At 40.6% G+C, this 26,388-nt stretch overlaps 1 protein-coding gene across 1 annotated transcript in view; it reads left to right on the top strand.

Moving 5' to 3' along the window:
• The window catches only part of LOC139168050 (kalirin-like), a 408,535-nt gene extending 385,470 nt beyond the window's left edge, over window positions 1–23,065 (top strand). Inside the window, exon 6 of the mRNA XM_070753397.1 lies at window positions 22,931–23,065. Within this exon, the coding sequence (XP_070609498.1) occupies window positions 22,931–23,065 (135 nt within the window). The remainder of the gene's footprint in view (window positions 1–22,930) is intronic.
• Window positions 23,066–26,388: the final 3,323 nt, after the last annotated feature.

Genomic DNA, 26,388 nt, shown 5'->3' on the forward strand with positions numbered 1-26,388 from the left:
TGTAGGCATGTGTGCTATTGCCAGCTGTTCTTCTAGTTCTTGGAAAGTCCATGCATGCCGGTCAATTGAAGTTCATGCATGCTGGAGCCCCGGAAACTCAAAAGACAATTGGCCAGCCATCTTCAGGTTTCCAGGCCCCCACCTACCTGGTCTTTGGGTTTCCAGTGCGCGCTTGCAAGCTGGCCAGCTGATCTTCATGCATGCTGAAGTGCTGGAAACCCAAAGATTAGGCATATGCGCATGCGTACCAGCCAGCCGGTCTTCAGACTTCAGGGGTTCCGACACATGTGAAGACCAGGTGGCCAGTGCTCATTTGCATGCTGGAAACCAGAAGACCAGGTGGCCAACTCTTAATGTTTCTGGGGCTCCAGCCTCCGGCGCATTCCAGTTTGGACACTCGGTGCCAAAAATGTTCACCCTCATTGTTCTAGGCGTTCACTTCTAAAAGTATGATTCACTTTGGCTTATCATCTGGGGATATTGTCTGACTCGCAGGAGGCTGTTACATATTTCAGGTAGGTCTCGACTTACAACAGTTCACTTAGTCACCGGTCAAAGTAAAAATGGCATTGAAAAAGTGGCTGTTGTTATGACTGTTTTTCACACTTACGACTGATGCAGCATCCCCACAGTCAATTAAGATGTGTGACAATTTGTTCCTATGTATGATGGTTGCAGTGTCCCTATGGTGATTCACTTAATAACAAGAAAGGTTGTAAAAGGGGACAAAATTTACTTAACTGTCTCACTTAGCAGGAGAAATATAGGGCTCAGTTGCAACTGTAAATCAAGGACTATAGATATGCATGCTAAAAACAGGACCACCTAATTATGTAACATTTAAATCTGAGGATAAAAACTCTGACATACATTGTTCATGTTACTTCTTGACTTAAGAGAAAAAGAGAGAGAGAGAGAGAGAGAGAGAGAGAGAGATGATTGACAGACGACTTCGTCTCTGCAGGGAAATGAAATAAGTGACTAACAATATCAGTATTTGTCTATTATATATTGTGGTATTGCAATCCACAGGCTGCTTAATTTCAGAAAACAAGGGATGTTATTGGGAATACTAATAAACTGTTTATGATTATGATTATTGAGCAGGGAAGGCAAGGGTGGATGTTTCATATTATAGTGGAATTAATACAGTAAGGACAGAAAATATTTATCCGCCTATGTACTGCCTGCAGAAATTTGTACTTCGGAAAATTGCTGGTGTTCATGCTGTTTCTTCTTTTGATGCCCTCCCCCCAAATGAGTAATCCCATGTCAGTATGGTTATCTCAGTACATCTGAATCAAAATACCTCTCCTATGGCAATGAATACCCAATTATAAAAAATACCCAGGCTAGTCAATAGAAAGAATTACATACTTATAAAACAAAAATAAGTAAAAACAGATGTCATGCTGAGAACAGCATGTTATCAGTCCTCATTATAAGTGTTGGATTGTGATCAGGCAAATTCAGTTTAAATCTTCATAGATACGAAGATCATTTGTTGACCTTGGATTAGTTACACACTCGGGAGCAGATAACATCAGATAAGTTCTAAGAGAGCAGTGTTTGAATACATGGCAGAGGTATAGGAAGGATGTATGCCATCTTGAGATCCTTGAAAAAAGAACAGAATAATTGCATTGGCATCCTTCAGTCTTTGAAAGGCCATAATATCATGCTCTGGATTCCCCAGAGCATGAAGCCTGGGTAGACAGAATAATAATGTATTTATAAACCATAATCCTGAAGTTCTTATCGCAAAAAAACCAAGTATAATACATTGCTTTATAAATTGAGTGAAGAAGTACATGAGAATATTTTAATCTGAGTAAGGATGTACAGTATTATTGTATTTATTGATTGATTGATTGATTGATTGATTGATTGATTGACTGACTGATTGGATTTGTATGCCGCCCCTCTCCGGAGACTCGGGCCGGCTAACAGCAATAATAAGACAGCATATAATAATCCAATACTAAAAATAATTAAAAACCCATTATTATAAAAACCAAACATATATACAGACATACCATGCATAAAATTGTAAAGGCCTAGGGGGAAAGAGTATCTCAATTCCCCCATGCCTGGCGGCAGAGGTGGGTTTTAAGTAGCTTACGAAAGGCAAGGAGGGTGGGGGCAATTCTAATCTCTGGGGGGAGTTGGTTCCAGAGGGCCGGGGCCGCCACAGAGAAGGCTCTTCCCCTGGGTCCCGCCAAGCAGCATTGTTTAGTTGACAGGACCCAGAGAAGACCCACTCTGTGGGACCTAACTGGTCGCTGGGATTCGTGCAGCAGAAGGCGGTCCCTGAGATAATCTGGTCCGGTGCCATGAAGGGCTTTATAGGTCATAACCAACATTTTGAATTGTGACCGGAAACTGATCGGCAACCAATGCTTATACTTAAAAGCATTATAAGCTTATACTTCCTAAATCTCTGTGAAAAACACAGCACAAACCCATGCCTTCAGAATGAGTGATGCAGCTCATCAATTGAAAAATGGGTATCAAATATGTTTGTAAGAAAAAAAATAGCATAAAACATGTATATTAGGAAACAATATGCATTAAAGCATTGTTCAAAATTGTTCAAAATTCATGGAGTAACATATAAAGTGCACTTACTGTGCATTGCTCAGAAAATGCATATGAAGGGAGAGGTTTGTACACATACAACTACAAATATGTGCAACAGGAAGAAAGCTGGAGAGAGTGGTATAAAGAATAGTCTAGTAGGCAGATACTTATTACAGTAATAAGAAGTTTTAAATCCCTCACTCCAGGACTTGCTTAACCTCTTTCTCACACTCAAGTGTTATTGGTGCCTGGACAGAGGGGCCACAATCAATCAAATCTGAGGCTATACCTCTATTTTGTGGGAAGGAACCGGCGTAGGTTCTAACTTATCACGCTGCCAGTTTGCTTCCTTCATGTGGCTGTGCCTTGTGGGCGCATGCATGATTTGTATGTATATGCACAGTGACAAAAAATCCAAATTGTTTTTTAAAGCCAAAAATAAAATGGTGATGCATCCATAATATTGGCTTCTGTGCTTATGCAAAAGGAAAAAAAATCTCAGATTTTTTTTTAAAAAAGGATTCCCAATATATGCCATATTTTTGGTGTATAAGACACACCTTTTTCCTCCCTAAAAGAGGCTGATAATTTGGTGCATCTTATACTCTGAATGTAGTCTTTTTCAGCCCTAAATAGCTGCTAAAGATCTTCCCAGCTCTTACCTTGCAGACACTTTCATTGTTTCTCTCTGCAAAGAATGTTTTCCAAACCCTAAGTCTTTGCATGGTTTTTTTCATTACTCTAATTTGCTCTGAGTAAGTTTCTTTCCAGCCCTAACCAGGTGCTATGAATGTACCCAAACTCTTTCATTGTTACTCTCTGTGAAGAATATTTTCCAAGGCCTAAGTCTTTGCAGGGTTTTTTTTATTACTTTAACTTGCTCTGAGAAAGTTTCTTTCCAGCCCTAACCAGGTGCCAACAACGTTCCCAGCTTTTACCTGCTTGCAAGCTCTTTCTTTGTTACTCTCTGCCAAGAATGTATTCCAAACCCTGTCTTTGTAGGGATTTTTAAATTGCTTTACTTGCTCCAAATATTTCTTTCCAGCCCTAACCAGGTGCTATGAATGTACCCAAACTCTTTCATTGTTACTCTCTGTGAAGAATGTTTTCCAAGGCCTAAGTCTTTGCAGGGTTTTTTAAATTACTTTTTAACTTGCTCTGAGTAAGTTTCTTTCCAGCCCTAACCAGGTGCTCACAATGTTCCCAGCTTTTACCTGCTTGCAAGCTCTTTCATTGATACTCTGCCAAGAATGCATTTGTCTTTGTGGGTTTTTTAAAAATTGCTTTACTTGCTCCAGATATTTCTTTCCAGTCCTAACCAGGTGCTATGAATGTACTCAAGCTCTTTCACGGTTACTCTCTGCAAAGAATGTTTTCCAAGCCCTAAGTCTTTGCAGGGTTTTTCCCCCGTTGGTCTAACTTGCTCCAAATATTTCTTTCCAGCCCTAAACAGATGCTAATAATCTTCCCAGCTCTTACCAGCTTACAAACTCTTTCATTGTTATTCTCTCAGAATTAAAAAAAATTAAGCCCTTAACCAGGGGATAAAATAATGTGTTGAAGCTGATCAGACCAAGGACGCTAGCCAGATTAATACCTGCTAAGCAGATTCTTTTCCCTATTTTCCTTGCCCAAAAATAAGGTGTGTCTTATATTCTGGTCATCTTATACTCTGAAAAATATGGTATATACTGTATATATATATTAAAAGATGGTGGCACCCATGGACTGACACCGACGCAACCGGTTCCATAATATCATCGTGATGTCACCAGTGGGTTGCAGGATTCAGTCTTTCCAATCTTAAGAATCAAGTCTTACCAGTTGATAACCCAGCGTTGACTGGGTATTTTTTCATCCTAATCACCCCCCTATCCCGTGCATGTGCACACGACCCCCTCTGATGGACATTTTGAAAAATCCTTTCTATTTGTGCACCTAGAAGCCAAGAGGAACATACGTGGCAAATTTCAAGTTTCTAGGCTTTATGGTTCTGGAGATTTCATAATTACGACATGAGTGGTTTTCACTTTTATATATATAGATGGGAATTATATTGAGATATTAAACCACATATGAAGAACTGTACATTCTTTAAAAAAACCCACCAAAGCTTTGGCAAGAAGGGATCTTAAGTGAAGAAACAAAGTAGGGAGGGAGAAAAATAAACCTTGAGCAATGCTCCCAACCACAGTGTTTCTTCATGTAATATTTCTTTTTAAAATTAGCAAGTAAAACAATAAAGCTATTAATACTTAAATTAACTCTAAAGCACTTCAAGAATATTTTGATATTTAATTTTTATTATTAGATTAAATACTTTTAATCTAATTTTATTTTACTATTATTAGAGAGGTTATTATTATTTTATTTTATTAGATTTTAATTTTATTATTATTATTATAGTATTTAAGCACAGAGCCTGAGTTTTCAACACTGTGTGTATGTTATTAAAGCTGCACTTTCGGAAGCAAACCAGCCCAAGCAGCAAACCAGCCCAAGCAGCTAAACAACTCAACCAGCCAGTCACAGACCAGTAGAGATGGAGTTGAACTCTTCAATGAAACACAGCAGCAGTAGGAAGTCTTGGAAAAATATATTTACTTCTTATTTACACTACTACTGTATACAATCTTTACTATTTGTTTGTTTGTTTGTTTGTTTGTTGGTTGGTTGGTTGGTTGGTTGGTTGGTTGGTTGGTTGGTTGGTTGGTTGATTGATGTGATGTGATGTGATGTGATGTGATGAGATGCGATGCGATGCGATGCGATTTGATTTGATTTGATTTGAATGCCGCCCCTCTCCGGAGACTCAGAGTAGCTCAAAACAACAGAACATAGTACAAATCCAATAGTTATAAACAATTTTAAAACCCTAATATAAAAACAATCATTCATCTCATACAGATCATGCATAAAGCGGAAATGGCCCAGAGGAGTCAATTTCCTCATGCCGAGGGGAGTTGATTCCAGAGGGTCGGGGCCATCACAGAGAAGGCTCTTCCCCTGGCTTCCGCCAGATGACATTGTTTTGTCGACGGGACCCAGAGAAAGCCAACTCTGTGGGACCTAACTGGTCGCTGGGATTCATGCGGGAGAAGGCGATCCCGGAGATATTCTGGTCCGATGCCATGAAGGGCTTTATAGGTCATAACCAACACTTTGAATTGTGACCAGAAACTGATCGGCAACCAATGCAGACTGCGGAGTGTTGGTGTAACATGGGCATACCTGGGGAAACCCATGATTGCTCTCGCAGCTGCATTCTGCACGATCTGAAGTTTCCGAACATTCTTCAAAGATAGCCCCATGTAGAGAGCATTACAATAGTCGAGCCTCGAGGTGATGAAGGCATGAGTGATTGTGAGCAGTGAATCCCAGTCCAGGTAGGGCCGCAACTGGTGCACCAGGCGAACCTGGGCAAACACCCCCTCGCCACAGATATTGAATAGCAGGGAGGAGAGGACCGACCCCTGAGGCACCCCACAAGGGAGGAACCTAGAGGTCGACCTCTGACAACCCCACCAACACTGACTGAGATCGACCGGAGAGGTAGGAGGAGAACCACTGAAGTACAGTGCCTCCCACCCCCAGCCCCTCCAGCCAGCGCAGAAGGATACCATGGCCAATGGTATCAAAAGCCGCTGAGAGGTCAAGAAGCACCAGTCCCGGGCCCGCCAGAGATCATCCATCATTACACATATATCACACTGGTATCTCACTACAACTATCTTAGTTACAATAACTCACAGGAACCAACGGATCAATACATCAACTTCAGAGCACACTTCACACAGAACAGGATCAAAGATCAGAGAGAGAGCAGACGAACAGCACAACAGCGAGCAGAGAGTTCTTGCATATTTAAATACTTTACACCTGATGAAGTTGCTGCATGCTTAATTGCCTCAGAATGACTCAGCATTCTCCATGTAGGCCTTCCTTCTGCATTGAGATATTACCTCCGGATATGCTTAATCCTGACATCTTGCTTTTGGCTTAAAAAAAAAAATTGGGGTTTTTGCCACTGCGCATGCATGCACACACCCACGAGAAGCAGGAAGAAGTAAACCAGCAGTGAAGTAAGTTAGAACCCACCCCTGGTTTACTTCCTATGTCCATACTGGGCACAATAGACTGGATACCTTTTAAAATAAAATACTCTTTTCTAATTGATCAGGTTATAGACTCCATGATTAATTATATACTTATCAGATTGTGCACTGATCACATTAATCTTTTAATTTAAAATATTAAGTTAGTCAATGATGAATGGTATTTTAATATTTCTATATTACTGGATGATATGTCTTTTAATCTATTGTATATTAAGCAACAAATGTTATGATTGTTTTTTGAAGTCAGTAGTAATTTAGCTAGTCTTTCAAGGCTAGGCAGCTTGATTGTGATTTATGCAGCTATACAAAGAAAACAGAAATTTTGGTTACCAGCAGATGGATATCATGACTGAAGAAAATGTTTTGATATGCAAAGAACCCTACAGAAAAAAAAGCCATTAAAAGCTTGTATGTTCGCTAAGGTAAAACTGGTTGTTGTTTTTTATGCTAAACAGGAGGAATTTTCTTTCCAGAAATTGAAATATTGGGACTCGGGCAGGAAAGCTGGCAAATTGCTGTTTATCAATTGCAATGATTTATATGGGATGTAATGGAATACATTTTTGCATCAAAGTGATCTCAAAAAGTGGAATAAATATTCCATTCATCCTGCAAAGAGATGGAACCAATTTTGGCCATCCTAGTGGATTATTTCTGCTGGGGAATAGCAACAGCAACAGCAATTCTTTAATTTTTTCCAAAACTACACACACTGGATTTTATACTTCCTGGATAGATGATAGTTCTGCAACTGATTTGCAACTAATATCCAATTCTCTTTCTGCCTATGGAGAGAAACTCTACAAGTTCCGAGTGTGTTTATGCCTGTAATTTTAGGATGAATGAAAACAAATAAATTAAATGATAATTTTGATAAATTAGAAATACTGGGGATATACATCATATATCATCAATCATTTACATATCATACTATACCTTGTTCTCATCTTGCTTCAGAGGTGGGTTCTTGCCAATTCTATAGAACTGGTAGTAAACTGGTGGAGACATCATGGAGCAGGTTCTGTCAGTGCCAGTCCATGGACTACATCATCTTTTGTTTTGTTTTTGTTTTATTTTTTTTCTCTTTTTGCTTCTGCGCATGTGCAGCAGCCGAGTTTTGGCACTGCGCATATACACATGGAACAGGAGAAAGGAAGCCAGCAGCAAAATAAGTTAGAACCCACCCCTGTCTTGCTCCTATGGGTGGTATGTAGTCATGGGCTCTAGCCCACACGGAGTGGGGGACTCAGTAGGGCTAGCAAAAATGGAGCTTACATATAGCAGATAATGTATATTTTTTAGTGCTTATGTATAATATGTATGTACACATATGGCATATATTCGTATAGGATTAAATAGTATATTTTGGATGTTCAGTAACAGTAAATATCTTGTATCTCTTTGAAGCAAGGAGAGGCCAGGCACCCTAACCCAAACCCTTGACATGAGTGACATCAAGTTGGCTACTTTTAAACCAGTCAACTGACCTTTAAGCCATCCCCTGGTCACATGATCGTCAAGCCACTGCCACCTGGTCACATTTATTTTTTTATTTTTTTATTTATTCAATTTTTTTTGCCGCCCTTCTTCTTAGAGTCAGGATGGCTTACAACATGTTAGCAATATCCCCAAGCCCCGAGTCTTCGGAGAGGGGTGGCATACAAATCTAATAAATTATTATTATTATTATTATTATTATTATTATTATTATTATTATTATTAATAATAATAATAATAATAATAATAGCATTTTTTAACAGACCCAGCGTATTGCCCCCTCAATCCGGCTCCTCATTTTATCCAAAATGAACTCCAGATCTTTCACATTGTAGGAGCCTTGGATGCTGCTGTTTTCCTGAACATCCATCCAAATTTTATCCACCTCGGAAGGATGGAAGGATGAGTCAAACTTGAGCCGATGTTGAGATTTGAACCGCTGACCTGCAGATCTAGCAGTCAGCTTTAGTGGCCTGCAGTACTGCACACCGCCAACTCGGCACATGGCCAGCAAGCCACTCCTACCCAGTCACATGGTTGGCAAGCCACTCCCACCTAACCATGTCACATGACCATCAAGCCACACCCACAAAATAAGCCATGCCCACAGTGTAGTAGTAAAATTTTTTGTGGCCCTTCACTTGTGGTATGTATGTTCCTCAATGTCAGGTCATCTACCAGAGGCCTGGGAGTTTGATGGTTCTGCACAGTATCATAGCTGATCCTAGTGCTTGTTGTTCGGAGGTCTTCCCTGTGCTGAAAGAAAATATATTTCAGTCTGTCACTTTAGAAAAAGTATGCTTTCCAAAATATGCTCTGCTGTTTTGGAATTACTCAACAGAAGGCTGGATAATCATGGAAAGCAAATTCATAATACAAATCTCTTTACTCCATTTTTCCAATATAATTCAGTTACTGTAAATAGACAACTGCACTGTCTCAGATCTTCGGGGTCCTTTAGGAAAATTGCATTGTTCCCCAATGTAAATTTTTTGGCCACAACAGCTGAAAAATGTCCAGCTTCAGCTGTAGACATTGGTGACGCAAACTTGCAGCTTCATCTGAGGAGGCAGCAAGACCCATATTTCTGATCTCCCGGTGAATGAGCTCCTAAAAATAATCCAATTTGCTTGTAGCACCTGCAGAGCCGAGTGCTAACTGGATTGCAAAATCAAAACATTGTGTTTGGTAGAAACATGTGCCAAAATGAACTCCAGATCTTTCACACTGTAGGAGCCTTGGATGCTGCTGTTTTCCTGAACATCCATCCAAATTGCAGTCCTGGTGCTCTGGATATTGTTAGTATTATGAGCAATGGATTTCCATCCTCCAGCCATCTGTAAAGAACTTGGTCTATGTTAAACAATCTGTGAGTCTGATCCTTCCAGATGGTCCTTTTTAAAAATTCTTGTTGAAGGGAGAAATGAACAGAATCTCTGAAAAGACATTGACTGCTAACCTGGAAGTAGGTCTCATGGTATTCAATGGAGTTTTGAATCACTATCTATAAGATTATTGAATTGAATTGTCCATTAGACTTGGCTTCCTTATCCTTATAATGCTTTTGTTCATTTAGTGTGAGTAGGGTGATTTGTAATCCGGATAAAATTATAACATCTGGTGTTTCTTTTCATCTCCAGTTAAACTTCTGTCTGTTTGTATACTTTCTCCTCCATCAAGTATCAGGAGAGCAGATACAATATAGAACAGCAGCCAAGAACTAAATAATAAGTTCTGCTTATCCATTGTTTAAGAAATCATGGTTAATTGAATTAATTCAGCTACTCAGGTTTGCATGGTGTACTAAACTATTAACCACATTGTCTATAATTGGACAATTGGACAGTGATGGCGAACCTATGGCACGGGTGCCACAGGTGGCACATGGAGCCATATATGCTGGCACGCGAGCTGTTGCCCTAGCTCAGCTCCAGTGTGCATGTGTATTCTGGTCAGCTGATTTTTGGCTCGCACAGAGGCTCTGGAAGGATGTTTTTGGCTTCCAGAGAGCCTCCGGGGAGATTGGGAGAGGGAAGCCTTTGGAGTCTAGGGAGAGCGAAACATGAGCCTACTGGATCCACCAGAAGTTGGGAAACATGCCATTTCCGACCTCCAGGGGGCCTCTAGGAGTTGGGGTAGCCGTTTTCACCCTCCCCAGGTGTTGAATTATGGGTGTGGGCACTCGCACATGCGCTATAGCATGCGTGTATGCTCTTTTGACACCTGAGGGATAAAAGGTTTGCCATCACTACATTAAGAAATCATGGTTAATTGAATTAATTCAACTACTGTACTCAGGTTTGCATGATATACTAAACTACTAATCACATTGTCTATAATTGCACAATATGCTAAACCAACCCATTATTGTCTAGTTTGTGAATCTGAATATTGTTTCAACATAGATAGGTGTGTGTGTGCTTTGGCCTGGCAGGTAAGGTAAAAGGCTTCTGCAAAACTAAAAAGTGTTTCAATGCATAATTTAAAAGTGCCATTTTTCATTTCCTTTTTATCTTTGACCTTTGTTAAATATCTTTCTGAAAAAGTCCAAGATCTTACAGCTTTTGTGTTAGTTTCACAATAGTTTCACAAGTCTCAATGTTTCCCAATCCACTATGGAAAAAGAATATAAAGTAAGGATAACCAGAGATAATGGACAAAATATTAATGGAAAAGACATATAACTTCTGTTTAGAAAAGAGTTTTGGAATCTCATCCTACAATTTCTCCATAGCAATAAGAAATCTGACACCCTATAATGCTGATTTAGAATGCTATGTGGGGAAACATCTTTAAAACATCTGTGAGCCAGCAGTTAATCTTTAGCATGCAATATTGTATTCTTTTCTCTACAAGTATTAGAAATGGCTTACTAAGCATTTGAGCATTAAATCTTTAGACAGATCTTCTGTTCTATTGTACTTCACAAGATTTCATGTATTTTTTTCATTATCATAATTTGGAGATGTTGCAGAAGTTTTATGGAATTTAGAAATCTTAAAGGAATGCCCCTTGCTTTTCAGAATAAAAACAGAAAACCACAGGATGCTGTGCAGAATTAAGCCTTAATATTTTCTGGAAGCCTTTCAGGCTGGCCTTATTATTATGCCCACAGATTGAAGCAGAGTTCAAATTCTGAATTCAAATCATTGCAAAAGAGGGATTTGAAATTCAGATCAGGCACCAGTGCAGATGTGACAATTCAAATCTGAAAACTTCAGGCGTAAACCAAGAGAAATAAGTCTGTAAAACATTCTGTATGTATAGAAAATGTGTCTGTAGTGGCTGGTTGGCTCCAGGCCCTTTCGGCAGCTGAATCAGATGGGGGAGGTGTGGGAGTCAGGATCAGCATCAAGGCAACCTGAGAGCTCCAGGTAAAAAAGGGAATGGAGCAGAGGGGGGGGGTTGGAGGGGGGAGGGAGGAGGGAGGGGGCACAGCCTGGGCCAAGGAAGGCAAAGTTGGCTCTTCTATGACATGTGGACTTCAACACCCAGAATTCCTGAGCTAGCATGATTGGCTCAGGAATTCTGGGAGTTGAAGTCCACAAGTCATAGAAGAGCCAACTTTGCCTACCCCTGGCCTGGGCCATAAATCAGTCCTCAGTTTATTTATTTTATTATCTATTTATTTACTTATTTATTTAATTCGACTTCTATGCTGCCGAATGCCGAAGGACTCAGGGCAGCTTACAATAAACAATATAAATACTGTACAATAAAAAAGAAGTTGAATATGAAATCTAAACTAATAAAACCCTCATTAAAAACCCCATGATAGAACAGTCACAACAACATGTATATATACCATTCATACGATTTGGCCATGATGGTTGTTAGTTTATGGCCCCCTGACAGCAAAGCCAAGTCTTCACGGCTTTACGGAAGGCCAGTAGGGTGAGAGCAGTACATGATTTGATTTGATTTGATTTGATTTGATTTGATTTGATTTGATTTGATTCGATTCGATTCGATTCGATTTCCGCCCCTTTCCGTAGACTCAGGGGGGGAGTTGATTCCATAGAGATAGGGCGGCAACAGAGGGTCTCAAAAGGGTCTCAGTTGGAGAGTCAACAAGCCCCAGGTCTGGAGGTGGTTGGTGAAGAAGAGGAGGAACAGCTGGGCTGGGTCCTGCGCCTGATGCGTGGATACGCACAGAAGGCAGAGGAGAAGAGAGCAGTGGAAATCTGTGGGCCTATCCTTGGGACAGAAGCCCCACCCTAGCTAGCTCTGGGGATAAAAGACAAGGGGTGTAAATGAATAGATGTAGCTCAGACAACCATTCATCTTCCAGGTGGACGGACTTGTTAGCCTACTGTGAGAGATAAACTTTTTGCCGGGGCTGCTGATGCTCCTAATAAAGAAATCTTTGAAATAATTACAGAGGGTTGGTCATGTTTGAAGAGTTGGGCCTGTGTTTCATTTAGGAAAACTTGGTAATTGTGCTTTTCTGATTTTTTCCCCCTTCACTTTTTTTATGCCACCATGTAAACAAGCACAGACAAACACAGTAGAGTTTCTGATTGCTTTTGTGGATTCCTATTAATCATCACATTGTGTGGTTTGAAACTTACCCAGAAAGACCCTGTCTTCAGAATCTAATGAGAGGAATAGAGGGGGGGGAAGCAGAATATAACTGTATCTAAAGTGCCATACTGTAGGGGAAAGAATGGAAGAACCTGAAGGTAGAATTAAGAAGAATCAGCCTAGAACTTCTATGTTACCAAAAGCGAACTAACTCCACCCACCCATGGCCGGCAGAAGATTGCTCTTGCCCGGCTTCCCCGCCCTTCGCCCGTGGCCAGCAGAAGAGGGGCGGGGAGCCGGGCAAGAGTGATCTTCTGCCGGCCTGGGCGAAGGGCAGGGAAGCCTCTTGCACCAGCTGCTACAGCCGCCGGCTTCCCCGCCCTTCGCCCATGGCCGGCAGAAGATCGCTCCGTTTGGTCGGTGGCTCCGGAGAGGCAAGAGCCAGGCACTGGCCTGCCTTTTGTCCCCCCCTCGCCGCCGCCACCTGTTTCTCTCTCTCTCCTTCCCCGCGCCGCTGCTCCACTCAGTCGGTGGCTCCGGAGAGGCAGGAGCCAGGCGCTGGCCTGCCTTTTGTCCCCCGCCGCCACCGCCCGCTGGCTGCGAGTGCTCTGCCAGGCGGCCAGGAGGCATTCAGGGCGAAGTGCATGGAGGAATGGGAAGCTGAAGCCACTGGCGTTTGAGCTTCCCATTCCTCCACGCCCTGAATGCCTCCTGGCTCAAGCGGGCGGCAGCAGACCGCCTTTGGGTTTTCGGCTCGGGGAGGAGGGAGTTAGGAAGGTCCTCCTGCTCCCCCCCGAGCCGAAAACCCAAAGGCGGTCTGCCGCCGCCGGCTTGAGCCAGGAGGCATTCAGGGCGAAGTGCGTGGAGGGTTTGGCGTTGGGGTTCAGGAGGCTGCTGGGAAGCCTCCCGGTTGTTTTAAAAGGTGACAGCCGGGCGGAAGCATTTTTTTGTGGGGTTTTTTTTGTTGTTGCACGGATTAATTGACTTTACATTGTTTCCTATGAGAAACAATGTTTCGTCTTATGAACCTTTCATCTTACGAACCTGCCCCTGGAACCAATTAGGTTCGTATCTTGAGGTACCACTGTATTCCGAAATATGGGAGGAAGAAACTTTGCTTTCCTTTTGCCTCTTGGCCCCAAGCAGGGGTCATACACAAGGCAGATATATATTTTTTTATAGTCAACAACTATAATATATATGGTTACATATTTTTTTGCTGATAATTGAAAAGGAAGGGAGCCTAGTATAGATCTATTTCGAGCTTGTTACGCTCTCATCAGCTAGAAATATATCATATTTCTTTTTCTTTAGCAGAGTTTCTTTTCTCTTTGTCTTGGCACATTTTACTCATTCCATTTTCTGTTCTTTCTTTAAATTTAGTTTGCATTAGATGTTCCTATTATAATCAAAACATTTAATATTATAGATTAGATTAGATTTATTGGATTTATATGCCGCCCGTCTCCGCAAACCCGGGGCGGCTCACAACAAGTAAAAACAATACATAATAACAAATCCAATACCCACCAATCCAATTACAATGTTAAGCTAAAAAATTCATAAAAAACAACCCCAGAATATTAAAAAACAAGCACACAATCAATCTAACACCAAAACAACACGGGCAAGGGGGAGCTGTTTCAGTTCCCCCATGCCTAACGGCAGAGGTGGGTTTTAAGGAGTTTGCAAAAGGCAAGGAGGGTGGGGGCAATCCTAATGTCAGGGGGGAGTTGGTTCCAGAGGGTCGGAGCCGCCACAGAGAAGGCTCTTCCCCTGGGTCCCGCTAGACGACATTGTTTAGTCGACGGGACACGGAGAAGGCCAACTCTGTGGGACCGAACCGGTCGCTGGGATTCGTGCGGCAGAAGGCGGTCCCGGAGATATTCTGGTCCGGTGCCATGAAGGGCTTTATAGGTCATAACCAACACTTTGAATTGTGACCGGAAACTGATTGGCAACCAATGCAGACTGCGGAGTGTTGGAGTGATATGTATGTATGTCAAAGAACATTACCATTTGAAGTCTTCTCTACTTTCTGAAGCTTATTTTGGAGCGAAAGATCTATAAATCAAAAGGATTTTTCTACCTGATGTGAATCCTGTATGAAAAGCTGCTTCAATAGTAGTAAATAGGATGTCTGTTGCAGAGTGTTCTACAGGATAATAATTGAGGGCATTGCTGACATGCCCCCACATAAATTTATTACTATGCTGCAGTATCCTTGATGGAATTGTCCACCTTAATTAATTCATCAGTAGGTATGAAAGTAAACGTCTGAATGATTATTACCTCCTTTCTAAATATTGTAAACTTGCTTCTAAGGATTTGACTGTTTAAGATGTTATATATATATTGTTGTGTTCATTTAAAAGAAAATACAGAAAATCACTGATTGGTTAAGACGCGGCTAAGTTTAGATTGCCGCCAAAAACCAACGATTGTCAGGAAAAAAGTCCGCGCATAAGAAAAGGTATAAATAGGGCAACGGATTAGCCGTTGCCCTTGTTGGGAGTTATTCATGTTAGGAGCTGTTACTCGTTTTACTCTGTGAATAAATACTGTTTGAATGAAGATAAGTCTCCGGTGCAGTGATTTAACATATATCATTGTATGAATTTAGAATGTACTTACAGATATTTGCCATTGATAGGATGATCTAGATCAGGGGTGTCAAACTCAAGACCCATGGGTTGGATTTGGCTCATGGGGTGCTTAGATCTGGCCCAAAATGCAGACCTGGAAATAGGAAATGACTGGCAAGCGGTGCCTCTGCTAGCATAAATGCCCCTAACACATGCCCTGTTCTCAGTGAAGGACTACCAAAATGTTTACTACCACATTTTGGGCGTGGCTTATGTAGGACGCCCTGCATTTTCTTTCAACATCTTTCTTTCAGTGCAAATTCGGTTCTCTGGGGTGGAGCTCCATTTTTGCTACTCCACTGTATCCTCCCCGGTCCAGGCAGTAGCCCACTCGTGCCTGTTCTTGGCCTGTAAGGCTTCCAGCACCCTAAGGGGCAAAACATGCATCCTGTTTCCTCCCCCCCCAATTTCGGCTGGCCCCACAGAGGACAACTACAATACTGATTCGGTCCTCCAAGCAATCCAGTTTGACACCCCTAATGTAGATTCTAAAAAGATCATAAAAACAAGTACAGGTAGTATGACCACAATTGAGCCCAAAGTTTCTTTTGCTACGTGAGACATTGGTTAAGTGAAATTTGTCCCATTTTATTACCTTTCTTGCTACAGTTCTTAAAGTGAATCATTGCAGTTGTTAACTTAGTGATTTGGTTGTTATGTGAACCCGGCTTCCCCATTGTCTTTGATTGTCAGAAATGTGACCACAGGACCCTGGGACACAGCAACGCTCATAAGTATGAACTTATGGACTCAGGCTGCTGCTACTCAATGCCAGGTCAGTGGTAAATAAAGCTCTCCTCATCCGGGATTTGATCCCAGCTGAGGAAGCCGATCTGGCATGTGTGACTGAAACGTGGCTGGGCCCAGAGGGAGGAGTTCCTCTCTCTGAAATCTGCCCAGCCGGGTTTCAGATATGGCATCAGCCTCGACCCCAGGGAAGGGGGGAGGAGTGGCTATTATAGATTAGAACTGCCCCCACCCTCCTTGCCTTTCGTAAACTCCTTAAAACCCATCTCTGCCATCAGGCAGGGGGGAAGTGAGACATCTCCCCCGGGCCTATGAAGTTTATGCATGGTATGTTTGTGTGTATGTTTGCTTTTAATAAGGGTTTTTTAGTGATTTTTAAATTATTAGATTTGTTGTACATTGTTTTATTATTGCTGTGAGCCGCCCCGAGCAGTGTTCCCTCTAATTTTTTTGGGGGGTGGGTGGAAAAGTATAGTGTCTGAGCGGCAGTCCCTTCGGGACTGGGCGGCACAGAAATAATAAATAAATAAACAAACAAACAAACAAACAAACAAATAAAAAACCCACCCTGTTTTGCCTCAGAGAATTTCAAAATAAAGTACTGTACTGTGTGTCTATAACAGTGAGCTCATAATAGGGCAACTCTATCAATATCAAAATGCCACTTAAATAATTGAGTTAGTTTCAAACTAGATTTTGATTTTCTTTCTCTCTTCCTTACTCCCATTTTTTTCCTTTCTCTTTTCCTTCCTCTCTTTTTTCTATCTGTTTCTCTCTCTTCCTCTCTCTCTCCTTCCCTCTCACTCTTTCCCTCTCGGCTTCTGGGCAGGTTTGGAAAACTCTGAGTTGATGATGGATTTTTAAGTGAGCGATTGCTCACTGCTCAGCTTAGAGGGAACTATGGCCCCGAGTCTACGGAGAGGGGCGGCATACAAATATAATAAAATAATAATAATAATAATAATAATAATAATAATAATAATAATAATAATAATAATATGAACCACTTGCCAAACACCTGAATTTTGATCACAGGACCATGGGGATGCTGCAATGTTCATTAGTGTGAAAAACGGTTAAAAGTCACTTTTTTTCAGTGCCATTGTAACTTTGAACAGTCTCTAAATAAACTATTGTAAGTCAAGGGCTACCTATATACTGTTTCATTTCTTTCTCTCAACTTCTACTTCTAATGTTAGCACCCAAGTAACCAGGAAATCTTACTGATGATTAATTTGATTAACGGTGTGTACATATTTCAGGTCTTTGTGTACAATAATATCAAAGAAAAGGAATTTGTTTGCTTAACTACCTTTGCTAGCAAAAAGAGTCCAGCGGGACCAATTAAATAGATTGTATTAAGTTGTTTGCTCAATCACACTAAACCAAATGACTAGAATTGCAAAAGAATTCTAATAAATTATTAGGTGTGAATTATTAGGTCTTCGTTTTAATATCAGTTCAGAAATTTAAATAGTATGGGGATCTAGCTCAGATTTCTAGTTTATACATTTACCAAAATATTGCATAGAGGAATCCTGCATGCTATCTCTGATTCCTTTAGAAAGAAGAATTCATTAAATTGAATGCAATTTTGAAGCACTTAACAATTCTGTGTCCCTGCTTTTCAAGCAGGAAACACACAAGATAATATGCTAGAGAGATAATTATCTTTAAAAGACATTTATCTGTGAAAGAATTTACGATATTCAACTAAATCACCAGAGAATTATTAAAGATGAATAGTCTTATATTTCTTGGGGAAATATGAAGACATGCAGCTACAGGAGACAAATCAGCAACTAGGAAAGATGTGTCAGTTTCTCTACCTGCACAAATTTGTTGTTGTTGTTGTTGTTGTTATTATTATTATTATTATTATTATTATTATTATTATTATTATTATTTATTAGACTTGTATGCCGCTGTTCTCCGAAGACTCCTATTTCCTATTATCTGAGATTTGAGCTTCATCAAGGCCTAAAAATAATTGAAAATAAGATATTTTTTGTTAAGTTTGATATCAAGATTGCTAATTTTAAAGGCACTAGTCAGATGTTCATTACAGAAATCTTTTTCTTCACCCCATGAGTTTTCCAGAGTTGTTGCTGAATTCATTGATTCATATTTCCAATCACTGAATTCATTGTGCTTCTTCCTTTCAACAACCCATTATTTTTTTCCTTCATTAAATAACCCAACTCCGGAATTCTAGCATCTATTGCCACTATATTCTTCGTCATAATTTGATTGTGATAATTTTTAAGTGATCACATTTTACCAAAATGGTTTGCTTCCCTTGAACATTTTGTGTAGTAGAAGTAAAGGTATGTATTGATGTGTACATGTGCAAACATGCACATAGTATATCAATACTATGACAAGTCAGAATAAGTGTTTCAACATAAACTTTACAAAGAGATGTGTAAGACCATGTGCATTTACCTTTTTTGTTAGTGGATGATGATGATAATGATGATGATGATGATGATGATGATTATTATTATTATTATTATTATTATTATTATTATTATTATTATGTCAGTACAACACAGCAAACGAGATCACTATGCTGGATTTCGTACTTCATCACCAGTTGGGCGCTTCCCAAGCATCTAGGACTGCGTGATGTAGCGGCGAATTATGTTTGCCGATCCCAGTAAAGCGGCCTTTTGCAATTGACAGATGGAGATTTTGTCAATTCCGATGGTTTTCAAATGTCCGCTTAGATCCTTTGGTACTGCGCCCAGCGTGCCAAGTACCACTCGGACCACCTTCACTGGCTTATGCTAGAGTCGTTGCAGCTCGATTTTTAGATCTTCGTATTTCACTAATTTCTCTAGCTGCTTCTCCTCAATTCTGCTGTCTCCTGGAATTGCGATGTCGATGATCCATACTTTCTTTTTCTCCACGATCACAATGTCTGGTGTGTTATGCTTCAGAATTCGGTCAGTCTGAAGTCGGAAGTCCCACAGTAGTTTTGCTTGCTCCTTTTCAACCACTTTTTTGGGCTTATGATCCCACCAGTTCTTTGCCACTGGGAAATGGTAGTTCTGGCACAAGTTCCAGTGGATCATCTGTGCCACAGCATCATGTCTATGCTTGTAGTCAGTCTGTGCAATCTTTTTGCAGCAGCTGAGTATGTGATCGATTGTTTCATCTGTTTCTTTACAGAGTCTACACTTTGGATCGTCTGTTGATTTTTCAGTTCTGGCTTTGACAGCATTTGTTCTAATGGCCTGTTCTTGTGCCGCCAGTATTAGTCCTTCTGTCTCCTTTTTGAGTGTTCCACTTGTAAGCCATGACCAGGTCTTTTCTTTATCCACTTTGCCTTCAATCTTCTCCAAGAACTGGCCATGCAATGCTTTGTTCCTCCAACTGTCCAACTGTCGTTATTATTATTATTATTATTATTATTATTATTATTATTATTATTATTTATTAGATTTGTATGCCGCCCTTCTCCTCCAGAGAGGAAAACTACAAAGTATTCTAATTCCATTGGGTTTGCACAGTTTTCGCAAAATATGAATAGTAATAATAGTCAAGCATGCTGCTGCTGACTAATATATGAAAAGGGTAGTTTAGTTTGCTGTCAATATTTTCCACGTAAATCTAGATTGATGGGGGAGTCATAAAAAGCAAGTAACTGTGCCCAAGTAGTTTTGCAATTGTCCATGAAGAGCCATGCAATTTGTTCCCCCAGAAAAGGGGTATATAATGATGGATAAAGGAAAGCTTTCACAGTCCCTTGCCAACAATACTTTGATGATTTTTAATTGCTTAATTTCAGGTTTATCTGAGATAAATTGCCTACAAGTAACATACTAAGTGTAGTGTTTTTTAAAGGGCTTATTGCCAAATGGCCGTTGCCTCCATAAATGGGTATAGCTTGGTTTATTGTATTTATTTAGAAAATTTATATTGCCGTCTACTCGCTCACGGTGACTCAAGGTGGTTTACTGGAAATGAAAACACATTTTTGGGGTGTAGAATGTTCAAGTCCAGCATGTAAGATATTTAATAAGCTAAATCAGGCGTCTCCAGCCTTGGCAACCTAAGATTTGTGGGCTTCAATTTTCAGAGTTCCCCAGCCAGTTTTGCTGGCTAAGGAACTCTGGGAGCTGAAGTCCACAAGTCTTAAAGTTGCCAAGGTTGGAGACCCCTGAGCTAAATTGCTCTTGGTTCCTAAAGCAGAGATCAAAATCTGTTGTTGGTGTGTTGCTCTTTCTTTCCATGGATTTCTTTTTACCGATGCTGCTCTTATGCATCAGGTCTTTTTTCATTTAAGTTGCCTGTCCCCTCTTAATAAGGAACTACAAAGGAGAAAAAACTAAGAGAGTGCTAGGCCAAACTGTGAAAGATTCCTCCCTGAGTTAATTGTCTTGAGAGAATCAGTTCTGCTTTTCAGCAATAAAATAAAATAAAATGATTAAACAGGAAAGGATTAGAAGGGAAAGGGGGGACATGATCGAAACATTTAAATATGTTAAAGGGTTAAATAAGGTTCTGGAGGGAAGTGTTTTTAATAGGAAAGTGAACACAAGAAAAGGGGGGCACAATCTGAGGTTAGTTGGGGAAAAGATCAGAAGCAACATGAGAAAATATTATTTTACTGAAATAATAGTAGATGCTTGGAACAAACCTCCAGCAGACATGGTTGGTAAATCCACAGTAACTGAATTTAAACATGCCTGGGATAAACATATATCCACCCTAAGATAAAATACAGGAAATAGTATAAGGGCAGAGTAGATGGAACATGAGGTCTTTTCCTGCCATCAATCTTCTATGTTTCTAAACCACGCAAGACCAGCCAGAACTTAGAAAAAGCCACTCTAGTTTTTGACCTAACTTCCTCAGTAGAAATCTCTATGGCAAAGTAACTCAGTGTCCTGTTTGCTTCAAAAAAGTTCATCTGAGCTTTATAGCATGTCCCGTCTACTATACTTTTTTTACAATAGTCTTGCTTCAAGCAAGTTAGCACACGAAGATAAAGTGTTGTTGTTCTTTGTCATCTGGCCTATTGTGCACCATGGGTCACTGGACAGGTGTTATAGAGAAGAAGGCATTAATTTTCCATGAATTATTAGCGCTCTGTTAAAAAAAAAAAGAGCTTCCTGACTCAAACGTCACAACCACCAGTTGGTTTTTGCTTGCTGTACTAAAATATAAAGTCCAGGTTACTGTGGATGGAGCTTATTAACAAAGTTTTGAGGCTCACCTGATAATTGGTACATATTCTAAATTTGAAGCATGGCATCTCGGATTGCTGGAAAAAATAATCTGGAGTACAACCGGAATAATGGGAGTCACGTTTTTCTGCAACTGATAATAATAGTAATTTATATATCTACAGTATATACATTCTTCTTTTTGTAGTACAGATAGTCACTATGGCTCTTAGCCATTGGATTTTTAAAAAAACATTATTATGCGCTATCTCTTTTGTATTAATTGAATTCCATGCAAAGCTGTCCTAATTAAGAGCCACTGCTACATTTAGACCGAATGGATTGAGAAGATCAAGACAATAAGAATCCTGCTTGTCCTTTTATGTATTACAGCAATTTAATTTGTAATTAAACTCCACTGGCCTGTTTTCTTCTCACATGTGGAATAACTGGTACAGTAAAAGCAATTATAGGATTGAAATTATGAATAGAAACTTTGGCTGCGTTGCCGGAGAGTATGATACGGCAGATTTTCAGAGCCGCAAGCTCTATAGGTATAAGGATAATTTGCAATATGAAATACACTCAAAATGTATCTCCCCATCAGCACCCATCTCTCTCTATCTCTCTTGTCTCATCTGCTAAATTTCCAGCCAGTTCTGAAACATTCTCTCCTAATTTAATATATCCTGCTAAATTTGAAATCATGAAATCAATTGACAGAGTATAAAGTATATCTAGACCGTAATTTGTCCGAAATGGTGTAGGGACTCCTGCTTGAGCAGGGGATTGGACTAGATTATTTATTTTATTTATTTTATTTTATTTATTTATTTTGTCCAATACAAATTGAAAGTTAAGGAGAATAAAAACATGTAGTAGTAAATATCAGGGAAGGGATAGAAGAAGAGATATGAGAATAGAATACATCAATGAAGAGTAGAGGAAGGATATATTGATGGGAGAAAAGATATATAAAATATAGGAGAGACAATTGGACAGGAGATGGAAGGCACACTAGTGCACTTATGCTCGCCCCTTACCTACAAGGTCCTTTCCAACTCAATAGGTAGCTAGCTAGCTAGCTAGCTAGCTAGATAGATAGATAGATAGATAGATAGATAGATAGATGATAGAAAGAAAGAAAGAAAGAAAGAAAGAAAGAAAGAAAGAAAGAAAGAAAGAAAATAAATCCCAAAGGTGTTTTTTCATGGGGCAACTGGACTTTCTGGTTTTTCTTTGAAGATGTTTTACTTTTCATCCAAGAAGCTTCTTCAGCAATTCTTCAGAGAAAAACCAGAAAGTGCGGTTGCCTCTTGAAAAAGCACCTTTGGGACAATCATGACCTGGATGATTGAGAATCTCTGTAAACTTATATATCCATATATTTACTCTTGAATGCACATTTGTCTTTTGGAGGTTTGATTTTTGTAGCAGCCACATTAAGCATGAGTGAATGAAGATTACACAGATGGTAGTAGTATAACACAGACCAATTAATTCCATTACACTACATTGTGTTTATTTAAATGATGTCTCTCAAATTTAATCTCGGTTACAGTTCTGAATTAAGGGACAAAAGACACTTCTTCCATGCCTCTTCCTGAATTTTGGAACATAATAGGGTTTTTTTCTTCTTTTTCAGATGTTTGATTGGATCAGCCATAACAAAGAGTTGTTCCTGCAGAGTCACACTGAAATTGGAGTGAGCTATCAACATGCCCTTGATTTACAGACACAACATAACCATTTTGCTATGAATTCCATGGTGAGTGTATAACAGGTTTTATCTAAGGAGGTATAGTATAAGAGGGTAGGATATGGGGAGAAATGAAGGAATCTACCAAATGCTTGATCAGAAAAAGATCAAATTGATTATCTTGCAGTAGCTTCTTGTTATATAATTTTTTTTTAAAAAAACTTGCCTTTGAGAATACTGCTATCCAATGAAACCTTTACCAGACATACAGTATAGGATGCTTTTAATGCAATCATTAACTCAACTAGTTTAAAAGTTGTACATATGTGATTTCTGTGTGTAACTATCTTCTAATAAAAATGTCAAATATGACTTGAATTAAATGTTTATTTTTAACTTTAGTATGAATTTCAAAAAAATTGTTAGTACAAGGTACATGGTTGTTAGGGTTTGCCATTGTAAAATGCCTATTGTAGTCTCTTGAACTATCACTTTAAATAGTTTGGGCTGGTTCGCCATAAGGGGGCGCCAGTACTCCTTCCCTCAATGATGCTTTAACGCTCATTCGTTTTTGCTTTGCCTTGAGGGGGGAGTGTGTTTGCTTAGTGCTTATTATATTGTATGGCTTAGTGCTTGTTATGGATTGTTTCTGTTTTGTATATATGTAAATAGTACTTATTAAGCATAACTAAGTCAGTGTCTTTATTTCTTTGGCTTTACCACACATCCACACTCTGTTAAAATTCTCTGCTCAGTGTCAAAGGTCTCATAGCATAGCTATCCCGAGACATACCAACAAAAATGAATCATGGTGTACTGAAGTTTTCATTTTTATTGCTTTAATATTCAAAAATAAAGGGAGAAAATAAAAATAGAAATAGAAATCCAAGACAAGGGATGGCCCCCACTGCACAGAAGCCTGGCTTCTGTTCACCCAGGCCTTCATTTCATCATGATTCCAGTTTTAGTTTTTTTAAAAATAGAATAGAACAGAATAGAACAATGATGGAGAACCTATGGCACTTGTGCCACAGGTGGCATGTGGAGCCATATCTAAGGGCATGTGATGTGTTGCCTTATGTCAGCTCTAGTGCACATGTGTGCACTGGCCAGTTGATTTTCCGCTTTCCAGAGAGCAGGGGGAAAGTCGTTCTCGCCTTCCCCAGGCTTCAGGGAAGCATCCGGAGTCTGTGGATGGCAAAAAACAGACCCAATGGCCCTACCCGAAGTTCAAAATTCAACTTCCAGTTGGGTCGTTGGGCCATTTTTCACCTGTTGAGTTCATTTTTTCACCACCCCTATCCTCCGGAGGCTTTCCTGAAGCCTGGGGAGGGTGAAAAATGTCCCAACAGCCCAACCAGAAGTTTATTTCTGAACTTCCAGTAGGTCCATTGGGTCTATTTTTGCCATCCACAGAGGCTTTTCTAAAGCCTGGGAAGGGCAAAAAATGCCCCAACAGGCCTACTGGAAGTTCCAAGACTTCAGTGAGCCCTGCGTGCATGCATGAGGGGGAGAATGGGGGAAGCACAGGAGGGTTGTGCCCACATGCAAGAGGGGAGGGCATTGTGCACAGCCTTTTCGCAGCCAAGCAAATAAAGGTTGGAAGGGACCTTGGAGGTCTTCTAGTACAACCCCCTGCTTAGACAGGAAACCCTAGACCAGTGATAGGCAAAGTTGGCTCTTCTATGACTTGTGGACTTCAACTCCCAGAATTCCTGAGCCAATCATGCTAGCTGAGGAATTCTGGGAGTTGAGGTCCACAGGTCATAGAAGAGTCAACTTTGCCTAGCCCTGCTCTAGACCACTCCAGACAAATGGTTGTCTAATCTCTTCTTGAAAACACTTGGAATTGGTTTTATTATAATTTTTTTTGGCTTGTTGTGAGCATAAACAGGAAGAAGCTACAGACTGGTGATCCAAGAATATAAATCAGTACATTAACACCTTTACTAAAAACTTTGGAATGCAATATTAATAAGTGTAAACCAAAATAGGCAGTAAGACAAGTACACATTATGTAAGTAAGTGACTACTTACATACAGTATTTTGTATTGCCAATTAAAATGAGGCACTCGCACGGAAGCCACGGTCTGGACCACCATCCCCTCCAGGGTCCATTTCTAGCTCCAGCCTTCACCATAGATCAGGAAGTGCCCACAGAGCAGGCGCTGCCCTGGCTGGGGGTTTGGAAGCTGCAGAGGTGGCGTTAGGGGGAGAGAAATAAAAAAAATCTTCTGTGTTTCTGCTTTTGGCTGCATGAAAAGAAATCAGCAGAAGCAGCAGAAGTCTTTCTTCCTCTCCCCCAAACTCTGGCTCTGTGGCTCTTAAACGCCAGCCAGAGCATGACTGCTCTGCAAGTGTGCTTTCTAGGAAGATGGTCACTGTGCTTTCTCTAGGATGATGGTCACTGAAGGCCTCCCCTTCCCCCTTTCTCCTCTCTGCTCTGATCTCCCTGCGGTTCCCTCACCTGAATTCAGACTGACCAGAGTGCCCGCCAGCATTCCCGGAAAGCCCCTCTGCCTTGAGAGTCACCAGATGGGATGGCGGCTGAACCGGACTCTTCCTGGGGAGTGGAGCCTTGCAGGACCCTTGCCTGCATTCCCTTCCTCCTGCAGACCCTACTTACTCTTCCCAGGTGCCTGGCAGAGAGACACCACGCAGCCACATCAAGGGCAGCCCTGATAGACACAGCTCAGCTGGCCCAGCCACGACTAGTGCTCCCTGCTTGCAAATGACCTTGCCCTGAAGGGGGCCACCTGGGGCGTTCACAGGTGGTGATGGCGATGGCAGCAGCAACACCTGCAGAGCCTCAGCCATTCCCACTGAGCAAACCTTTTAGGTGTGTAGGAAGAGTGCACATAAGATACAGCATCAGGACAAGGAAACTTTTGACTCCATGCTGCAAGCAAGAAGTCTTTCTCTCCTCCAAACTCTGCCAGAAATGAGTCTTCATGAGACTCATCATGCCTGCACAGCTTCTTGGAACGAAAGGGGGAAAAGATTTCTTGCATGCAGCCTGCAAACAAAAGGTTCCTTGTCCTGGTGCTGTGCCTTACATGCACTCTGCCCCCACCCCCAAAAAGGTTTGCTCACCAGATGCTCATCACAAAAAGAGCGTGTCCTCCCTTTCCCCAGAAAGTAGTTGGGGGGGTATTTTTGGGGGGGGGGGACTTATTTCACCTTATGCACCTTTTCCTGAAAATAAGACATGTCCCCATAATAAGGCCAGTTAGCCTTTTAACTGGCCTTATTATGGGGACATGTCTTATTTTCAGGAAAACACTGTATTAATGCAAATATTGTCAAGTAGGGAGCCTAGATGTGATTTTGGGGGGATGCCTCCCACTCAGTATCCCATTCTATTTGATAAATAGCTATTGATGAACATACTTTCAATTAAAGT

The sequence above is a fragment of the Erythrolamprus reginae genome, chromosome 1 (assembly GCF_031021105.1).
Source record: "Erythrolamprus reginae isolate rEryReg1 chromosome 1, rEryReg1.hap1, whole genome shotgun sequence".
Classification (NCBI taxonomy): domain Eukaryota; kingdom Metazoa; phylum Chordata; class Lepidosauria; order Squamata; family Dipsadidae; genus Erythrolamprus; species Erythrolamprus reginae.